Source organism: Nelusetta ayraudi, unplaced genomic scaffold, assembly GCF_046127955.1.
Source record: "Nelusetta ayraudi isolate G7.1 ecotype Tasmania unplaced genomic scaffold, CSIRO-AGI_Nayr_v1 ptg000088l, whole genome shotgun sequence".
Lineage (NCBI taxonomy): Eukaryota > Metazoa > Chordata > Actinopteri > Tetraodontiformes > Monacanthidae > Nelusetta > Nelusetta ayraudi.
Window position 1 is genome coordinate 1,223,995 of NW_027466138.1, and position 20,610 is coordinate 1,244,604.

A 20,610-nucleotide genomic window follows, 5' to 3' on the forward strand; every position below is an offset into this window, starting at 1 on the left:
CATATTTTTGTTTTATTTAACTGAGGTCTTGGACAACCACTCAGCTACCAACAGTCTTGATGATTCAAGAGCATTTTTTGTTCTCTGCTTGTTTTTACTAACGGGGTTGAAACTAAATCTTTGAGTAACAGAGTGGCACCACTTCCACCCCCTTGAATGTGGCTTCTGTCATCTTCTACATCATCAGTGTGTCACATAAGAACCAACAACTGAAACTCTGTTAAGCTTGACTCTCTTTGATCAATCTCTTTCCTCAAGTCCTGATAAACTGAGTGATCAGAGCTTCCACAACCGGAGTTTTCTGCTTCTGCTGCCAACTTCTCACTTCTGATGTTGACTTTGTAGATTGCAGTTTATACATAAACTTTCCCCCCCCTCCCTCTGGCTCTTCTGAAGGGGTTGCTTGTACAGCTGAGGCCTCTCATGCTAGAGCTTATGAGATTACAGTGTGTTGAATGGTTCACGCTAAATTGAAACAGAGAGGTGTTTTTTTTCCTCCTCTTAAAGGGGGAATAACATGGAGAAAGTGAGGATGCATGTTGCCAGTAGAACTGCTTGACTGCAGGGACGCAGCGTGTTGATCTGAGGAGGATGACTGAAACTGACAATGTTGCCCAATGTTTATAAAGGAATTTTAGATTAAATTAGAATAGAATAGAACGCGTTTATTTATCCAACTTTGGGGAATATTGCGTAATTACAGCAACAAAATGTATGGCAAAAGAGAAGGAAAAATATAATTATTCAAATTAAATAAATAAATAAATAATAAATAAATAAACTATTTGCATGTTATGAACAGTTGGATTATTTACAGTTATCTACATAAACAACACAAGTAAAAATGTTTTGCTAAAGTCATATTGCCAATTGTGCAACAGAAACCCAACTCAAGTGTAAAGTATCTTACAGTTGTGTTCACATCATCAATGAAGTGTTTGATATTAGTTTGAAGCTGATTCCTATTGGCTCTACTGTAAAGACAGCGAGTTGGAACGCTTCCCTGCTCTGTGTCTCTGCCACTGCATGGACCCGGAGCCCTCAGTTGCCTTGTCCTGCCATTGAACCACTGCAGTGAAGAGTGTTTAGCCTGAAGCGGATCTGCTCGCTGGGCTGCTCCACAATGGGCCGCCCGCTTGCATAATGCTCCCACTGGGCAGCCCTTTCAACTGGCACAAACAGGCAGCAGCGTCCCTGCAGAAGCTGTGTAGTGTGTGGCCCTGTGCTAAATTGAGACGACTTGTGTTTAAGTGCTGGTGACTAAGGCAGAGCTTTTAGCCTCATTTCGCAGATGAGACCCCCCCCACCCCCACCAACCCTCCACCCCCTCAACTTTTTTTTTTATTATTAGTATTTTTAAAATATATCTATTGTGGGAGTTTGGGAACAAAAGGCTGAAGGACACTTTTGTGTACGGAGGAAATAAACGTTTTGTTTATTGCATCTCATTCCAACTGAAAACACCACATGCACGTAATACTTCCTCAACCTCATCACCGCTAAGGAACATGGGTAATGTAGTCTCACTGTGACATTGACAAGGGCTCGATCGCTGTGGACTCTAACCCACAAAAACTATATATCGTCCTGCTAGTGAGCGGCCACTGCAGCGTAGTTACAGAGAAACTATTGCTGATTTATTTTGCAGGGCACACAGTTCGATTCAATCGTTCAATCATTTATTTACTAGACATGACAGAAAGTGGGCTGGTGTTTTTATTATTGTGGAATAGATTTGGGTCACGACACAATGATGAGGGAAACAGTGTTGGTTCTGATGCTCCACCAGGTGGGAACCACCAGTGGCTGAGAGCATGAACCCATCCAGGTTCTCCTCTGCTGTCTCTGACATTGTAAAATCAGACTTTTTGTTTTTGCAGAAAGTGTTGAAATCCCCTTTTTAAATCAACAGCAGATGGACTGATGGGACAAAGGCTTATTTTCATAGATGCATTTGCTTCTTTGGGTCTCGTAGACTTGAATAAACCTAAGAAGTTGCCGCTCAGTATGTGTAATACTGCAACTCTTTATTGGCTTGCTTGCAGTGAGTGAGTGAATAATGATTCTTCATGCTCTCCATCACTCTAACAACGGAAACTAGTCTCTAAAGCAGTCCAGAATCAAGGAGGGTTGCTGAACAGAGCAGAGGCTGACAGACTTTAACAACACAATTCTGTTCTGGAAAAGATTTTTTATTTTATCTTAGCAGTTTGTGTTCTTTTCAGAAATTTGTCTTTGAGTTTGAGTGCAGAAAAGTTTTAGTGAAAATCACCTGGTGTTTCCCATCACTCCCAGTGTGCCTGAGTGACTGCACCACACAGCTCCCTCCTGGCAGGGCTGATAAAGGAAAAATGTCTTGAAGGTTTGCTTTGATAGAGCCGTGGCTCCAGAGAATAGCTCCCCACCATCACTGTGAAAGAATGCAGAAAATGTGTGCACAGCCTCCCTCTTTTGCAACATCGCCAGGCAGGAAGATATGAATGTAAATGTCTCCCAAGTGGCAATGAAAGAGTCTTGCACACACACACACACACACACACACAAAGCTTTTTGTGTGTTTAACCTGCACAACATCTCATGCTCACGATAACCACACATCCCAGAGTGCAAAGACAAAATATTATATCAGGGTGTGTTGTGTTGGAAATGATCAGGTGTTCTTGCAGCTGTTGTCGTGCACGCTAGGAAGCATTTTGCAGTTTGCCGACGGCTAAAATATCAAATCTGCTGAATATATTTCATGGCTTGTTTTATGTGATGACAAAAAATCGTGACTATGCTGAGAGTAGAGTGACTTCTCTCTCACTGAGCACACAGAGACTCTGCAGACGTAGAGTGAAGACAGCTCGCAGGATTCTTGCTATCTGTGTTCCTTGACCTGGCAACCTGTAGACCTCCTCGACCACACGGCTCCTGGGAGTGTGTTGGGCCTGACACCAGTTCAGCAGCGCAGTGACGTAGCACCTTCCCACTGTATGTCTGTTTGTGTAACGTTTCACCCAACCGCAGACCTTGCAGATATTGAATTTGTGGGCAAGGACTTTAAAAAGGTTCAGCATCATTTTTTTCGCTTTGGAGAAACCAACAGTGTTTGTCTTCGTAAGGAAGACAAACACTCTGTGCTAACACTGAAACTATAGAAATAAGTCTGAGGATTTTGCTCATGAGTGAAGTGTAACAGTGTTTACTAGCTAGCCTAGCAAGTCTTATTGCAAAAACATCAAGACCATTCAAGTAAAGTCAGAAAAGAAAGACAGATCTCTTGCTGCGGTTATTTCGAGTGTTGTTAGTTTAATATTGACACTGTGCAGTGTTCTCAGCACTGTCTTGTGGGCTTGTAGGACCATAATGCAGCACTCAGAACAGTAAAGGGTAAAGTTCAAAATAGTATCTTTCTTTGAGATAAACATCACTCTTTCTTCTTAATATTTGCTGTGAAAGTGCGCTTTGTGTTTGTGCCGTGACCGCGATAAAGCAAAAGTGTAGCTCGTCATCTGGCATCGTGCTCCATCAGGCCCTGTGCAGCCACTAAAAATAGTCAACAAGGTTTAAATTTAGGTCAAAGTCTTTGTTCCAAGATGATTCTGTGGCTGGATGTAGCGCTCTTTCTGCCACCTTGTGGCCAAAGCGTATGCAGTCGCAGTGTGGCAGGTTGCTTTGAAAACGCCTGAGTCACGTGGTGTGAAGAGCCCTATTCAGCGAGGAGCCTCTGAGCACGGCGAGGATTTTGCAAATATCTGCATACAGCTTATCAGACAAAGGCGACCTGCGGTCTGCGCTCAGTGCAAAGAGGAGACGGAGAGGAGCAGCGGCACGACGGGGGCATGAGAGTGAATAACGGAGGGAGGGAGGGAGACATAGAGTGAGAGAGTGAGCGGCACAGAGGCAAGTGGAGCCGCTGGCTGAGAGCAGATTAAGGAGAAGAAGAGCACGAGACCACCATGATCTGCTGCTGCCAGTCATCCTGAGGAGCTTCTGCAGGAGGGATGCTGCTCACGCTGCTCTTCTACCTCCGGGTTAAAGGTAGGCGTGATGGTGGTGATGGTGGTGATGATGGTGGTGATGGTGGTGATGTCAGTCCAGCCGTGGTTCAGTGCAGCAGTGGTCTCAGCAGTCAGAGAGTGCGAGCGGTTGCGTGACCTGATGTGAGGAGGTTACATAAAGTGAGTTGAGGAGAGCGGCTCTGCCCTGGTCCCTGGCCACTGCCATTACACTGGAGGAGAGAATGAAGTAAGCTGAATAAAATATCTTCATCACCTTCTCTCTCTCTCGTTCACTGGATTTTATCACCAGGCATCACTGGGGTTTTTTTTTTTTTTTTTTTTTTTTATACACTTTTTTGTGAGCATGTTGTGAGAACCCATGGAGAGTCGGAAGTTGACCTATTTTACCCTGCAAGGTCTGTTGGACTGTTTCACTGCTCAATATTCTCCTCTCTCGATGCTTCTCGTCGTCAGCGATTGGCACCTTTTTTGCATAACTTATTTAAATCCTGTGACTGTGTGTGACTAGAAGAGACGTCGAAGAGTGCGGCTGCCTTTGGCTCCCTGGAACAACCTGTGCTGGATTATAGATTTACCCTTTTTTTTTTTATTATTCAATATGATTTTAACCGTAGTGGTCATCAAGCTCCTTGTCAATCGTGTGTATTGAGGGGATTTTGAGAGGCCTTTGTATGTGATTTAGCATTTCATAATAAAAGTTGATTGATTGATGTGTATATTACACATCATCTGCAGCATCTCCATCATCTTCATCGTTTGACTACTGTGGTCCCAAAGTGCTGGAGTACCACATAGTACGAACCTTTAGTGCCTGTTCCTTATCGAATTGGATAACAAAGGCAAATGATTGAGCGATTATTAGTGTTTCTAATACAGTGTTGTTGTTTTTTAATAGCCAACATAGCCAGTGTGCTTTCATTGAAAGCCCAGTTAGTTTTTCCTCTGTTGCAAACACTAAACAATTGAACTAAAGGTCGAGACATTGCTTTGTCATTTCCTCTCCCATTGCTTCCCATCACTTGAAGCCCGTTGCGTTCTAAAAATGGAATGCTGTACCTGCCCTAAATAGGATCAGAACATTTCTGCTACTTCTTTTCTCTCAGGTCCAACTTTGTAAACTTTGAATGAAAAATACATTTCATACATTTTGACAAAATGTTGTGAAAAACAGATGGAGCTGTGTTTCTGTGTTTAGTCTCTCCTGGTTAAACTTGTGTCACCAGGTCTGATACTTGTCATCATTCGATGTTTGCTGGATTCAGTATCATTCACTCTCCTGCCTTTAAAAAAAGGTTCATGTTTTTGTCATGTTTGAACATTTTCCACTCACACGTGTATGAAAGTCTTTGTTTCTGGCGGAAGCCGTTGCGTGCGCTCAGCGGTTATGCAACTGCGCCCATGAGACACAAATCAATGCATTGATTTTTATAGTTTGTGTGACTGTAAGCACAAATGGCGAGATGTGTGTGTGACCACTGTCAGCGCCAAACCAGCGACCTGAAGCAAAGATTGTTTGTGATTCTGACTTAATGTTGATGACTCGGTGACTTAATTGACCCAACATTAATGAGGCTTTTTAATGCTGATGATCATTGAAGATCTTTTCATTTTTGTAGTTTCTTGTAGTTTCTTTGCCTGACAGGTTTCATTCTTTATCAGATTTTTGATCTTGGTTTTACCTCCTTAATCCCAGTAGCACAGCCAAATGACATTAAATCAATATTATCTAGTTATGATAATTATTTAAAAGAGCTCTATAGACGTTTCAGATAACAGCCTTGTTTATAGCCCTCAGCAAAACAAAACAAAACAAGAGGTTTTAGCTTGGAGCTAAAGCTGGAAAATTTGGCTGGGGGAGTTGTGACCATGTGAAGGTATCAAGTATCAATTCCCTTTGTGACATCATAAAAGCTAGGGTGGATTGGGATGTTAGTGCTGTGTTGAATACAGTGTCTGGCTGCAGGATTCTTCAAGCCTCAGAGAGACTCTCTGTTCTTTCTGAGGTTGCAGTTTGAGTATTAATCAGGTTTGAGTTCTACCTTCCTGTGTGACTGGACATGATGGTGCTCAGGTCAATGATCAAAAGATCAATTCAGAACTCATGTACAACCGTTGTTTAGCCATCTAGATGATAATGGTAATATGGTGTAAAGTGCTTGGTTGTATAATCCAGAGTTTTTCAATTCATTTTTGTTTTTCTTTGTATTTTGCATATTTCTTGGTACCAACAAGCAGACATATCTACAGTTAAACTACCCAAAGCTGTACAAACTACATCAAAACCAACCAAGACAGACATATGGCGTCACTGTTTTGGGACAATGTGTATTTATAACGCAACTCTGAAGCGTACCTGCTGCTTCCAGTAAACACAGTGAACTTAGCATTACTAAGCAGTTTGTAAGAGTTGACACCTTGTGGCCCGGACAGCAACTGTGGCTGACATTCCTGTGTTTCCCCGACAAGGCGCAGGGTGTCTACGGCAGGCGTGGGTGCTGCTGGCAGCAACGTGAATGTTGCTACTTTTTCCTGTAAGTGAAAGAAACAATGTCTGGAAAGCAGCCAAGCTGTCTTAAATGTCCTGTCTTAGAAATGCATGCAGTACCACCCTGTTCTCCAGCCACAGCTTCAGCCTCACAGCTTGACCACAGTGTAGCAGCACTTGCAGACCGGTGACTCTGCTGGACCTTTCTCTCTCTCCCACAGAAATGGCAGGGCTTCACACGCTGGACCTGGCAACCGGAGGTGTAGTATTATAGTATTATAGTCTGTGGTCAATAATTTGCCTCAAACGCTTTGCTCGTGAGACATTTGGCTCTTTGTTTTTTCACTCTTGCCTGCATTTCTCATTTCTGTCAACACCTTGACAAAGAAAATGCAGCGAGTTCTCTCACAGCAAAAGAGAAGAGAGATTCTTACAGGTCAGCTCCTCTTAGATGGTCATGGATTATCATTGTAATACTTGACAGAAGCAAAATCCGAAGTACATTTGAGCTAAACTGATTTTGATGGGCAGGTTTCTGTTTGAGAATTAAAAAGAGACTTTTTTGTTCAGACACTTTTGACTAGATTTTCAATGAGTCGTCATTCCTGTGTAACACATACATTCAACATATGGTTCCCTCTCAAGTGCAGTGCACCATATTCAAAACCATGCTGTGTGTGTTTTTAAGGTCAAGAGGAGGTTTGTGGCTGTGGTGAGTCAGTTGGTGTGAGAGAAGTTGATGCAGAGGAAAGGGTTGGATGGCAGCAGATGTTAGTTGTGGTCCCTCCTGAGGAGCACAGCCTCAGGAGGACAGACAGACATGAGGTTGGATCTGCGGGGTGATTGAAAAGAACAACTAAACGATGTTTGTATTTTTAGTTTGGCTTCATCTTGTCCACCACAAACCACTTTAAAAAAACCTGGAGGCAGAAATACCTCATTTTACTGCTGAGGCTGAGGTACTGCTGTGGTAATGCATCTCCACTGGCATGACGATATATTTCTCCCAATAGTCCTAAATAATTGATTCAAGACTCTGGAGGCTGTTAAACATTTGTTTCCACTAATATAGAAGGATTATTATTATAATTAGATTGTATATGAACAGTGAAAACGGCTGCAACTGTGCATTCATGGCAGCCACGATGAAAAACTACAATGCTAAATGCTACAATCTGTCACATATACTATTCATATTCTGTTCATTCTATGTCCTTACAGCTCAGGTTTCAGCTTTGTTAAATAAAACAAAAGCCTTGTTGAAGAGGGACTCAACCTTTAACACCAACTTTGATGGAGACACTTTAATGTCAGGAATGTCCCGAGACAGCGTCGCAGACACAGGGCCAACCAGATCAAAGTACCTGTTGCCAACATTCTGCCGTGTGTGTGGTCTGCCATTCATTCGAGCGGATCCAACGGAGGCGCTCCTTCAACAGCCATGCAAATGATTTGCACTGCTTTAGGGCTGCTGTATTGTCCATGCAGCCCATCAGAAAGTTGTGCTTCAGTGTGTGTTCACTGCGGAGAAATAATGCTGAGAGTCGAAATGTTGCACGGAAACTGAAGTGGAGGTCATCCCTACTGAAGAGGAGGGCTTTCTTTCCCCCCATAAAATGGACGAGATGCAGCCTGATTGGCCAGATTGCAGCCAGGTGTGCAGAGTGAGCGGTCCAGCGCCTGGCGTCACAGGGAGGAAGAGGAGGTTTCCAGTGTTGGAGCTGGTGAAAGAGACAGTCTGGCTGTGAGGCAGCAGGCGGCTCTTTGCTGATGTCGTTGCCGCTGCTGCTTAACGTTGATAATGAAGATTTTGCTCCTGTCGGGTTTTGCAGATCTGCTGCAGCAAATCTGCAACTTCAGCAAGTGAGCGCTCCACTACAGTCATGGAACAACAACAACAACAACAACAACAACAACAACATGTCTTTAAATATGATTCTCAGAAGCCACTGACCCCTCAGATCTGAAGACCCAGAGAGCATCTCTGAACCAGTCTCTCTCTCTCTCTTTGGCCGTGATTAAAAGACAATGTGTGACAACCTGTGACTGCCAGGAGTGACACTCACCAGTTTCCAGGCCAAGGCGTTGTTCATGTTGATAAGATGGGGGCGTCCCATGGATTACCTCATGTCTTAACGTGTACCAGAACGTGCACCTGCAGGTTGCCAGAGAAGGTCAAACTCAGCAGGGGTCAAGTTCGCCAGGGTGAGTCAGGGGGCGGCTGTTTGTGGGATCGTTCCACAACAACACTTGCAAAAATGATGTATATGAGGTGCAGAGGCCATGGGTGGGGAAACTTTTGACTTTTGAAAATGAACAAAAGTGTTACAACAAAATCAGTGTCTTGGAATCTGCACAGTATTTAGCTTTGTTGAAATGACTCTTAAAACACAGAAACAATGAATGAAACACAGCTGTTTGATGATTTACTTACAAATAATAACTCATTTTTCCATCTTCGCCAGGCCAAATTAAAAAGCTTAACGGGCCGCATCTGGCCCCCCCGGGCCGTAGTTTGCCCATGCCTGGCCTAGACAGTATGCATTAGAGAGCCCATTGCCCATGTGGTTGAATGTGGCAGGCCAACTTGATTTTTGGTTGTTGTACAGGCAGACAGGCTTGTGGCAGAGCAGAGCAGAGAAGAGCAGATGCTTGCCTGAAACATTAAAGGCTGCGTGTTCAGACCATGTGGAACAGCACAACAACACGAGGCATTCAATTTTAAACGGCACTCGGCGGTCAAGAGACCGACTGTTTATCTTCTCCACACAACATAATTCTGCTCAACAGTCCGAAATCATTTTCAGGAGAAGCTCTGTCGCCTCCTTTGTATCCGCAGACAAAACATCTTGAGGCGTCTTGACGTCTTCACTGGCTAGCAGAAGTAACGATGGCTGCTATACGGTGAGCGCAGGATGCCATGGCAACAGAGGGAGAAGCCGGAGTGGAGGTGCACGTCACAGCCAACCAATCACTGACGCAACCAAGCAGACTGGATAACAAGTCCAGATATGTTGTGGCTGTGAGGGAGCAGCTACTGAATAATTAGTGGGGGAGGGGAGGAGCTCAAGTTGGTTCCCTGCTGCTGTCTGGTGGTGAACAGTAGGAGGCAGCAGTCTCAAAGAACTGCCTCCTGCTGTTTCTGTCAGGTTTTGATCCACATTTGCTGCTATATGACGTTGCAGAATGGGACAGTCTGTGGAAAACAGAAGAGAAGAGTCCCAGCTGACAAAACCCTTTTATTGTCTCAGAAACTTTGACATCTTTAGAGTCGTTTTTACGTCTGTCTGGGCTGGAAACTGGACCACTGACCCGATAAGAGTGGAATATTTGGTGATTTTGAAGAAGGTTCCATTTTAGATTGCAGCATCTTTCACTCCCCTCCCCCTCCTGAGCTGCCAGTGAACTACGGTGGCCTGCGCACCCAGTTGTTTGGGACCAGCACTGATGATGGCTGATCTGAAGGATGCAAGTGTTGTTCCCTCAGGGGCTGAAGTCCTGCATCACCTTCCCACATTCACTTCTATGCTGTGAAGTGGGTGAGATTTGATTTGGGATGAGCTGGATCGAAAGTTTGGTGCTTTACCAGATTATCAGTAACATCTTGTATTTTTCTTAAGGATTACAGATTATTAACCCAGTGAAGGTTTTCTCTGTCTCAACACTGCTTCTGCAGTGTTTTTGCTGCTTTTTTTGATTTATGCCAATGCACTCACGTTATATTCCATATGAACATAGTCCAATTGTCCATGAGGGAGTGAAAGCATAAGAACAAACTGTTCCAGTGGCAGCCTGCGGAAGGCTGGGAGGTGCGGGTAGATCTGGGAGGAAAGTCCTGTAATCCCACAGGGAATATTGTGCACCAGACGGAGGACTGAAATAGTCTCGCACTCTGTGAGTCGGCTTGTAGGTCATTTCATGGAGCTGACGGTGCCCTGGCAAGACCTGACTTGAGACCTGAGGACGCAGTCTTATAGTTGTACAGGTGTGGGGGCCGAAAATGAGCAGAAAAAGATGAAACGTTAGAATTTGTCCTGCTGTGGTGGCTTATACAGAGTACATAGAATGATAAACTTTATTGTTAATAAAAAAACATGATAGTCTGGGGATAATTTAGAGGAGGATCATGGCTGAAAGGTACATTGACAGTAATGTGTGTTTGCTGACGAGTTACTGCTGCCTCCTGTACTGCTGGCCGAGGTCTCCTCAGCATCACTCCTGATGATTTAGAACCAAGACGCTGGATATCACTTCTTTGCTCCCGACTCTGCCCCAATCTCCTTTGTGTTTGAACTCCATCTTTGAATTAGTGATTAGTAGCAGTCGGAGTAGCAATAATAATAATAATGATAATGATGATAATGAAATAAAGGCACATAAAAATTGTGTAAATACACATGCAAAGTGTATTTTTCTTCTCACAAGAATTTCTCATTTGGAATTTTTGAATTTTTGTTGCTCACTAGACAGAAAAATCAAATCCATCCATATTTATATGATACCAGATCATAGTGGTTGCTGTATCTCAGGGTACTTTATATGCTGAGCAGGCCTAGACAAGGCTTCCACAGACAGTTGTTCCCCATGGAGACCAAGCTTAGGCAATAATAGATGTGAAAAAAATTCTTAGAATAAAGTTGAATTTTACTTGGTAAGAAAAAAAAACCCTCTTGGAGGATAGAAAATCATAAGCTGACCATTGCGAACAGCTCTGGTGAATAAACAGCCTGGAGCTACACAGTTCATGTCAGCCAATAACCTGAGGCCTTTGATTCAGGTGTGAGAAGGTGCATTTGTATTTTTGCAGGAAGCCTCACTTCACACAGGGTTTCAGGGGACAGCAAAGTGATTATCCAGGTCCATAAACAGCTGGCATTAGAATCACTGGCATACATACGTTTTCACCTCATAAATGGGCAAAACATCTGATTTCATCTGCTTGAAAACAATGGTTCGCCTCACTGAGTCAGGACGTTTGTAGCTGAAACTGGCAATAATGCCTCTGATGTCTGGGTCCTTTGAAAGTGTTTGAAGGATCCTGTTTGAAAGCGGAACGAGGACATCAACCTCCCACGGCTCAGAGTGCCACTCCAACACGCCGCAGTGTATTAATAGCTGACTAGCTGCTTCTATTTTAAAGATTCCTTTAAAGGTCCATTGTGTAATATTTGGAGATTTTGAAGAGGAAAAAGCGACATCAAGCGGTTACATTTTAGACTCTGGACCCTCCCTCTCCTGAACTTGCCAGTAAGTTACGGTGGCCTGCGCACCCAAACCTAGACACCTCGTCCACCTTCTTCCTCCTTGGTTTATTTGAGGACGCGAGCGTTCACCCTAAATTAGAAGCGCGCTGTCAGGCTGCTGGATTGTCCACACCAGGCTTCCTTAGAAAAGTGCTGGTGCAAGATGGCAGCTAACTGGGAGCAAGAAGCTTGATCTGTGGAGATGTTTTTCTTTGCTGCATAATTCCAAGTATCTTGCTCATATATTTGATGTCTTCAGTATCTGTCTGCAATGTAGAGTGGTGAAGATAAACAAGACAATTGCATGAGAAGCTGTGTCCAAACTTTTGACTGGTAGCGTTTATATAAGAGCGGTTCTGAGAGTAGGAAAACCTTTCATTGTACTGCGAGTATTCACTTTTATTAATGTATTTGTGGTCGGTATTTTAAGCTTTTACCAATCTAAAAATCACAAATTAGGCCACACTTTACACACCTCACCTTTAAAACTGCTAACCGCGGCTCACTGGCTCATGAACAGAATGTGAGGGCAAGAGAAGGATACATGAGGGAGTGGTGGAACGGAGGGGAGGGAGGCGGGTGTGCGAGGGCGGTGGGCGGTGTGGAGGCTCTGCGTGCGGTTGTGCGTCTGCGTGCGCGATGGGCAGCGTGCAGAGCTCTCAGCCGCACGCAGTCCAAGCGGACGCCGGTCTTCTCCTCACGTCACCTGCAGTCGCTGTGTGCCAGGAGAGAAAAGCCCCCCTGGCTCTGCTCTCTCTCACTCTCCCATCCTCTCACCTTCCCTCCGCCGTCATGCTGCTGCTCTACAACTGTTTCCTGTCTCTCCTAGAGTCCATCTACCGTCGCGGGGCCAGAAGATGGAGGAAACTCTACCGAGTCAACGGTCACCTTTTCCAGGCCAAGCGCTTTAACAGGGTGAGTGTCCTCAGCACCCGGCATGCTGAGCATGAAATCCAAGCCATGCTTCCTTCAGATTGATTCCTGTATTCTGCCTTTACATAAGGATCTTCACAAACAAATAGGCAAACAAGCATTTAGCCATTTACTTTAGTCACATTTTATTGAGATGAACTCTTTTAAAAGTGTTGGTTTGTTGCTGGCTAAGATGTCTGAGTGCGCTCTATAATCCACTGTGCCCAATGGATGCATAAAATATGAATTATGTATTACCAGCAGGTCTGTTGTGATATTTGCAGCAGCTCCATCAGCACCAAAGGAATTCACTTTCACAGCATCTGCTTGAAATTGCCTGAGCTCTGCTCAGGTCCTGGGATCTCAGATTACTGCTGTGTCCAGTTGTCAAGCATCCGTAGTGCCGGTGGTGCTGTGGTGTTTGCTGCGCTGCCATGTTGTCTCCCTGACTGCACACAGCGTCGGTGCTTAGCAGCCCCAAACTCAGGTTGTTGAACTGAGGAACCTCCACTCAGTGTAATATGTCCTGCTAAATGCTTCTTCATTTGAATCCGGCCAGAGTGCCTACAGTGTCTCTCTCTCTCTCTCTCAAGGTGAAATAATCCAGCGTCTGAGCCGTTATCTTTGTGCTGTTCCATGGCAAAAACACCATCATATCACGCTGACAACCTTTCTTTCTTGTATGTATTTGAAATTTCATAAAAGTCTCGATCTTGGATGAGATGGTTGCTCTAAAATTTTGTTAGTGTTTTTGAAGATGTAACTTGCTGAAATGGATCCAGCCATGTGTGTAGTAGTGTTGTAAACTTAGTGATAACTAAATTAATCATTAATAATTGAAGTTTATTCTTTCAGTGTCAGTGTTTGAGCTGATAATCCCAGTTTTTCCCTGCTTGTTGTGTTGATGTTGTGTGCTACTGTACCCCACTGTGTCTTGGGGCTTGGAGGAAATACTCCTCAATGCTGCCAGTGTCTTAATGTGAAGACAAAATGTGGATGAGCATTGTGATGACTCAGCGCTGCTCTCCTTGATGTGGTCTTTGTAGCTAATGCATGGTGGACCCTGGCTGATTCAATGAGCCTTGACATGCAGTCGTACATTAGTGAGCCGGATGATCTGAACCACTCCCCTCTGCCTGCTCTTTGTCTTTTCACTTTTTCTGCACACTGTGCTGCATTTACACACCTTTTTTTTTGCCAGTTCACAACAAAAAAAATGTTCTACTATTTACACACTTTTTACTTAAGATGTTAAAATGCCAAGTTTCTGCTGAAGTGTGACCAGGATGGACAGAGCAGGATGTTTTGGAGGTAAAGCCAGAGAGGCCAGACTGAGATGGTTTGGACCAGGATGTCTGTGGGGGGGGGGGGGGGGGCACTAAATATATCAGTAGAAGGATGCTGAGGTTGTAAAGTGTCACACCGGAGGCCGAAAGGAAGAGCAGAGAGCAAATTTATGGTTGTAGTGATGCAGAGGTTTGGGGTTAGACGGAGGCAGATGATTGGCTGTGGTGACTCCTGGAGGACACAGCAGTGAGGTGGCAACACACTCCTCATCATCAGTTTCAGCTTAGCTCCAATTCCATCAGCAAGTAGCATCTTGATGAGAGGACCAATGAGAAGCTGCCTTTAAAATGCCAGAAAGTCTCCAGCTTTATGGACGTTCATCTCGCCCAGGTCTGCTCAACAGAGTTGCACAGACACTGCTGGATATACACCTGCAAGTCAAGTTACTGCAAGTACAGTGACAAAATAGCCATGAATCCAGTGGGTGATTTGGGGATTGTGGGTAAATTGGGGTCTTGTTTTGATATAAATGACCTATTCGGCAGTAATTTAATCACTTTAATTTCACGCCGAGGTGCCAGTGATTGTTGTTGCTATGCAGGAATCCAGGCTGCTGGTTGGCTGGTTGGCTGGCTGCTGGTTTGCTGCTGGCTGGCTGCTGGCTGGCTGCCTCATTGTGCTGTCCTCGGCATATAAATAAGCCGAGGAGAAGTAGGTCAAGTTTCCCCTCCCTTCTTTAAATCCATCTCTTTCCTTCATCTTGTTTTTTCATGTCTGTCTCCAGCCCCCCCCCCCCCCCGCCCCCCCCCCTCGCCCTGCTTCACCTCCCCTCAGGCTGCACTTCACAAACACCCTTTTTTTGTGAGGCCCATCTTTAAGACACACACACACACACACACACACACACACACACACACACACACACCACGTTATCAGGCTTTCAGAAGGAGAATTTTACTTTGGTATTTTTTAGCAGGACTATTCAGGGTACTGAGAATATTACAATGACTTGTTTCTAATGTATGAACTGACTTTTGACTGATTTACTTCAGTACAAATCAACAACTGAACTGAAAATTCTGAAAAAGGATTGGACAAGGATCCATCGTGAGGGAATTTCTCCAGCAGTAAGATGACCTGCAGCTGTTGTTTCTGATGACCTCATTATTTGCATAGAAGAGGGTGTGGCTTCATGCAATTAGAATATATTCAAATGAGTCAGCCCTGAGTCAGCCCTGGCGCTGCCTTCACTGCCTGCGCCTCACAGTATTTCCTGCTGAGTTTTACCTTCTTGTGCACTCTGTGGCCGGGGCGCATTTTTATTTTTCATTTCTTTGGTCCCATTTGCACGTTTCGTGATTAATTTTTGTTAATTGCGTTTCATTTTAATTTTCATAAAGTGCAGTTTAATCACTGGATGGCACTTCATGTGTATCCCAAGCACCATCTGACGAATGAAGAGAGGATTTTCACCTTCAGAAGTTTCTGTCTTTTGTATATAGGTCTATTCATATAGACCTATATAGAAAATATATTTATACATAGGTCTGGATTTGCTGTAAAAATCCACATATACAGCTCAAGAGTGCCCACTAATAAGAACTACAAATGATTGAATCCCAAACAGATTGACTGTGTTGAAGTATTTGACATGTAGCAGTTTTCGCAGCGGCGTCGCAGATGCTCCTGTTAAATTAAGGGAAATATTTCACCACCATCTTGCTCCCCAACGCTCCCACCTTGCAGATCGATTATCCGACTCTCTGGCCGGTGTTGTCAGCTCACAGCACCACCGTGTGCCAGGAAAACCAAGTCATTCTGAAGTGTGACCTCATCAGTAAAAGGTTCCGTCATGGTCTGTCAGATCTTGTCATGGAAGCTTGGAAATATATTGAGCTGACTGCTCTTATTGCCATGTACTGTATTGCAGTGTTTCTCAACTGGTGGGTTGCGATCCAAAAGTGGGTCGCCTAGAGGATTTGTTTGGGTCGCGGCTTCTTGGGCAGTTTCCCTTTTTTTTTTAAACAAAAAAAGGGTGAGTTTTAAAACATGTATATTTATCAAGAAAATGTTTGACTTTTATTTTGCAGGAAACACAATTCAGTTCAATACTTTATTGACTAGACACGATAGAAAGTGGGCTAGAAGTTCCTTCGTGATAAGGAAAAAGATGACTTGGGTCCTGAGACTCAACCAGTTGAGAACCACTGCTGCATTGTAAACTTCCAGCTGTGGTCCACTGAAGTGCACTGCACTGGCCAAGTGGGTTTGTCCACAGCAAACCCAAATGATTTGATTGTAATGATTCTGCCATAATTGATTGTATTGCTTGTGACTCTCTTACCTCCACAGCCAAGACCTTATATTGTAATGGAAGATCAAACTCTGTGTGTGTGTGTGTGTGTGTGTGTGTGTGTGTGTGTGTGTGTGTGCGTGTGTGTTGACAGAAAGCCTACTGTGGCCACTGTCGTGAAAGGATATGGGGGCTGGGGAGTCAGGGCTACAAGTGTATCAACTGCAAACTGCTGGTCCATAAGCGCTGTCACAGACTTCTTCCTCAGACCTGCCAAAGGCTTATGGTGAGCACCACACACACACACACACGCACACACACACAATAAGTTTTGACATTAGGAGTGATTTGATTATAATGTATCCGTCTGTTGATTCATCATTTTGCCAGGGAGGAAAATGTGGAAGTTCAAATTCAGATATTAGAAATCAAGTCAGGTCATGGTCCAGTTGGTGGTGACTTGCAGGCTGGTGTTTCATCTCGCGGTTCACACATTATTAAACTTCAAATAAACTACAGACAAGGCCTTTTAAATCAAGTTTTAATTTTTTTTTTTTAATGTTTCTAAAAAAAAAAAAAACTGTTACTGTTTTGAAAATAGTGCATTTGAAAACATAGTGGAACGTCTCAGCTTAGCGACGCTAAAGTTGACAAGTGCTGTCTCACACAAGTTTAGAAAGGAAGAAAGAAAGAAATGATGAAAGCAAAACGCTGTGAGAGTTGTTGAGATTGTGTGAGCTGATCTTTCAGTGTTGAATCCTTGTGGTCAGGATCCAGTCATGCCATCGCAGGAGCCCTCTTCTGATGCCAAGACTGACGAGGTGGACGTCCCACCAGATGACACAGAGGACTCAGACGGTGGTAGGACACCGAAATCGTCTAATTGCTCATTGGCTGCGTGGTTTTATTATAACTTACGCACTTGAAGTGAAGTGCAGTGAAATCCCTTCATGATTATGAAAATGGGCCATTTTATTAAACCAATTCAAACACTTTGTTATAATTCTGATGTTAAAACACATTGATGATAATGCATAGTTTATTTAGCGATTAATGAAAATACAACTCATCATAATTTGAGTTTTACATTTTGAGTCTTAATTTAATTTGAAGGTTTTGTGAAGTGAGTCAAGAAAGAAAAAAAGACAAGCTTGGAGTCCACAGTGTAGTACTGTGAAGTTTTTTCTTTGGTTAAAGATATAATTTATCTTTATATATGACAGCTGTAACAAAACAACGTGTGCCTGGTTCTGATTGGATCCCATGCAACCAGGACTTCATCCCTCTGGGTGTCTGGGTGGCTCTCCCTGCACAACGACCCCTTGTGGCTGATCCTCATTATGGCACTTTCTTGAAAAAGCTTGTCTTGATTTTTCTTTTTATTATTGCGCTGCAGCACCATCTGCTGGCTTGGTAAAATGTCTACAATTCTGCCACTACTGCCACAGTTTTCCTGACTCGGTGTTTGTCTGTTTGCAGTTTCCTTTTTACCGCACAAATGCACCGTGGATAAGTCAGAGGATGCAGAGGTGAGAAGGCTGCAACTTGCCACCAAAGTGAATCAGTCCGATTCAATCATTCAATCAAGAGCGTTACAACGTCCTCACCAGTGCCACCTCATTCATGATTCTTGACTTGACGTGTGCGCGTGCAGGACATCAGTGCGGTGGTGGACGGCCTGGAGGGCATGAAGCTGAGCCAGGCTCTGGCTCTGGCCCTCGCAGACTTCGAGCTGATCCGGGTGATCGGCCGAGGAAGCTACGCCAAGGTACTGCTGGTGCGGCTGAAGAAGAACGAGCAGGTGTACGCCATGAAGGTGGTCAAGAAGGAGCTGGTGCACGACGATGAGGTGAGAGAGAGAGAGAGAGAGAGAGAGATCACGGCGTTGAGCTTCTACATGCAGCACTTTCAAAAATTCTAATAATTATTGCACTGGTCCAATTAAAACCTGGCTATTAAAATGCAGGCAACCTCGATCGCTGGACAAAATTGGAAGTTGGTAAAAAGTTGGAGAGAGAGGTCAGTTAAACATTCAAATAACTGCTTGACTGATTTATTATTTCAAGATTTGACATTGATTGGATATAAAATATAACAGAACTTGAGTGCAGGAGAAGCAGCCAATGGAAATTGACTCTGCCTTCTCTTTGATTAATATCAATGGTCACCTGTCGTCTTAGTCTGGTCAATTGTCAAATGTCAAAGATCTTCCACCGGTGCAAGTCCTTGTACAGTAGATTATTAAAACAAATATTAGATTTAGAAATAAGATACATAAATAAGTACAGTTACCTAAAAACTTTATTTAGTCTTTGGAAAAATATATAATATGTGATCAAAGAAGAGATACACAGTAACCACCACGAGCCACTCTTTGCTTTTCCCCACGAACTTGAAGAGATGAAGCTCTCCATCCTCTCAGAATCTATTCACTCACAGATCATCAGTAACTCGTCTGTGTGACGATGTGTAATCTCACTCTTCACGTCGACACTTTCATTTTCCCCTTTTATAAGTGGTACCAACCCAGTGGCCAGGTACACAACACTAACTAGTTGCATGTTGAATACATCAGCGCAAACTTTTAAAAAATGTTTGAGTGCCAGCTAAGGTAGAAAAATCATCTTAGCACAGAATTTTTTTTTACATAAAAAGAGAAAAGTGCAACTTTTTAAAAATTCAGTGTGTGTTTGAGGTTTTGTGCTGCAGACAAGGTGACCTTGCTGGGTGTCTGAGTGCTGTGGGTGCACTGCCTCCCCTCAGGCACACTACACCCGTTTGGTGGGTTGCTGCTTCAAGAAAGCAGCTTCACTTCAACTTCTTCATGGAGCGCAGAAAAAAATGTGACTTTCAAACTTCAGGACATTCAGAAGCCTGAACAAAATAAAAAAACAGGTAGATGATTTATTAATGACAGTGAATTGTGGCTGCATTTGGAGCAGAATGCCGCTGCAGACGGGGGGGAAAAACAGAGAAAATGAATGGTAGTTTAATGAGGTTAAAGGAGTTAAAGGTGCGACCAGAGGGAATGCAGAGGAGGACTCATTTGCACAAAGAGGACCAGCGTGAAGCTGCTCCGATGTCTTTGGAAGGAGGCGCTGCAGACACTGGCAGCATGTCAGGTTGGCAGAATGGAAGCGGCAGCAAAGTGTCAGTGAGTTGGAGGCTCGGAGCGAGCGAGTGAGTGAGTGGGTGATTCGCACCAGTCTGAGGCTGCGGCGGCGGCAGCGTGACATCTCTCCTGCTTTGATGACTGTCGTGTAAAAAAAAAATCACTTCAGAGAGAAGAAAGTGTGCATAATGTGCATCCACACACACCATTTACATTCATTTTATGGTAAATGTGAACGTGGCTGATTGGAGTTTGGCACAGTTCCATTTGAATATGGGAACACTTGCATGTGTGCAGAGATAAAGGAAAGGCATGCTTTGACTGGCCTGGATTCATTTGAGGTGTTTGCACTCTAAATGGTCCGACTGACATCATCTCCATAAAGAAACACTGGCAGGCCTGAATGTGTAAAGACGGGAGCACTGGAGCCGTGTAAACTCACTGCCACTGCAGTGGAGCGGTCATTAAATATTAAAGTTGCATTAAACACAACCTGTTTAACTTCCTATATGCAATATTAATGCTTTCATGTTTTTAAAACTAGTCCAATTTGAGACAAGTGAGTGACTTGGGAATTTTTCATATCAAATATCCAAAGCCATTGGCACCAGTGCAGCATTATTCAGTTTAAACATTGTGCATTTTAGGTGCGTTTTGAAATGTCATCCAAATGCTGACTATCCCAAACTTTTTGTCAAGGTTGTATTTGATATTCATGTAATTATGAATTAACTAAAAAAAAACAAAAAAACAACGACCTTAATTTAAAATAAATAACAAAAATAACTGTTATAGTTGATAAAAAAAAAAAATCAATTTAATTCTACACAACTTTAGTGATTCACATGGCTACACCAACAGCCAATGAACGGCGTCCGAAACAGCTCGCCGACGCCCTCTTGTGGTCGACACAGTGCCAGTTAGAATGTACGACAGAGTCCACAGGAACGATGTAAAGGGAGTTCAACGCTGAATATAAGACAAGAGTCCTCCCAGCATCCTGGACTCCTTCTTATCTGGTTTGAACCATGTGTGAAAACCCCTGGCAGCAGGTGGGAATCTGGACCCTGAGTGGAAACTTTGTAAACGGCCTCCAGGGGGCGTGAGCGAAACATTCAGTGGACAAGATGCGGATCTCGCTGCTCAGTAACACTTTCTGCCTCCTTTCTAACCACACGGCCCCTGGTCACACAGGGGGAGGCACGCGGGTCTTCTATTGAGATGTTTCATCTCCTCAGTGCTCAGTGGAGTTTGACTGTGCTTCACCGCTGCCC

General features: G+C 43.9%; 1 protein-coding gene across 1 annotated transcript in view; it reads left to right on the top strand.

Annotated features, from left to right (window-relative positions):
- The window catches only part of prkcz (protein kinase C, zeta), a 63,399-nt gene that overhangs the window by 18,578 nt on the left and 24,211 nt on the right, over window positions 1-20,610 (top strand). Inside the window, exons 5-9 of the mRNA XM_076045893.1 lie at window positions 12,562-12,647; window positions 16,379-16,510; window positions 16,995-17,085; window positions 17,704-17,753; window positions 17,879-18,073. Coding sequence (XP_075902008.1) covers window positions 12,562-12,647; window positions 16,379-16,510; window positions 16,995-17,085; window positions 17,704-17,753; window positions 17,879-18,073 — 554 coding nt within the window. The remainder of the gene's footprint in view (window positions 1-12,561; window positions 12,648-16,378; window positions 16,511-16,994; window positions 17,086-17,703; window positions 17,754-17,878; window positions 18,074-20,610) is intronic.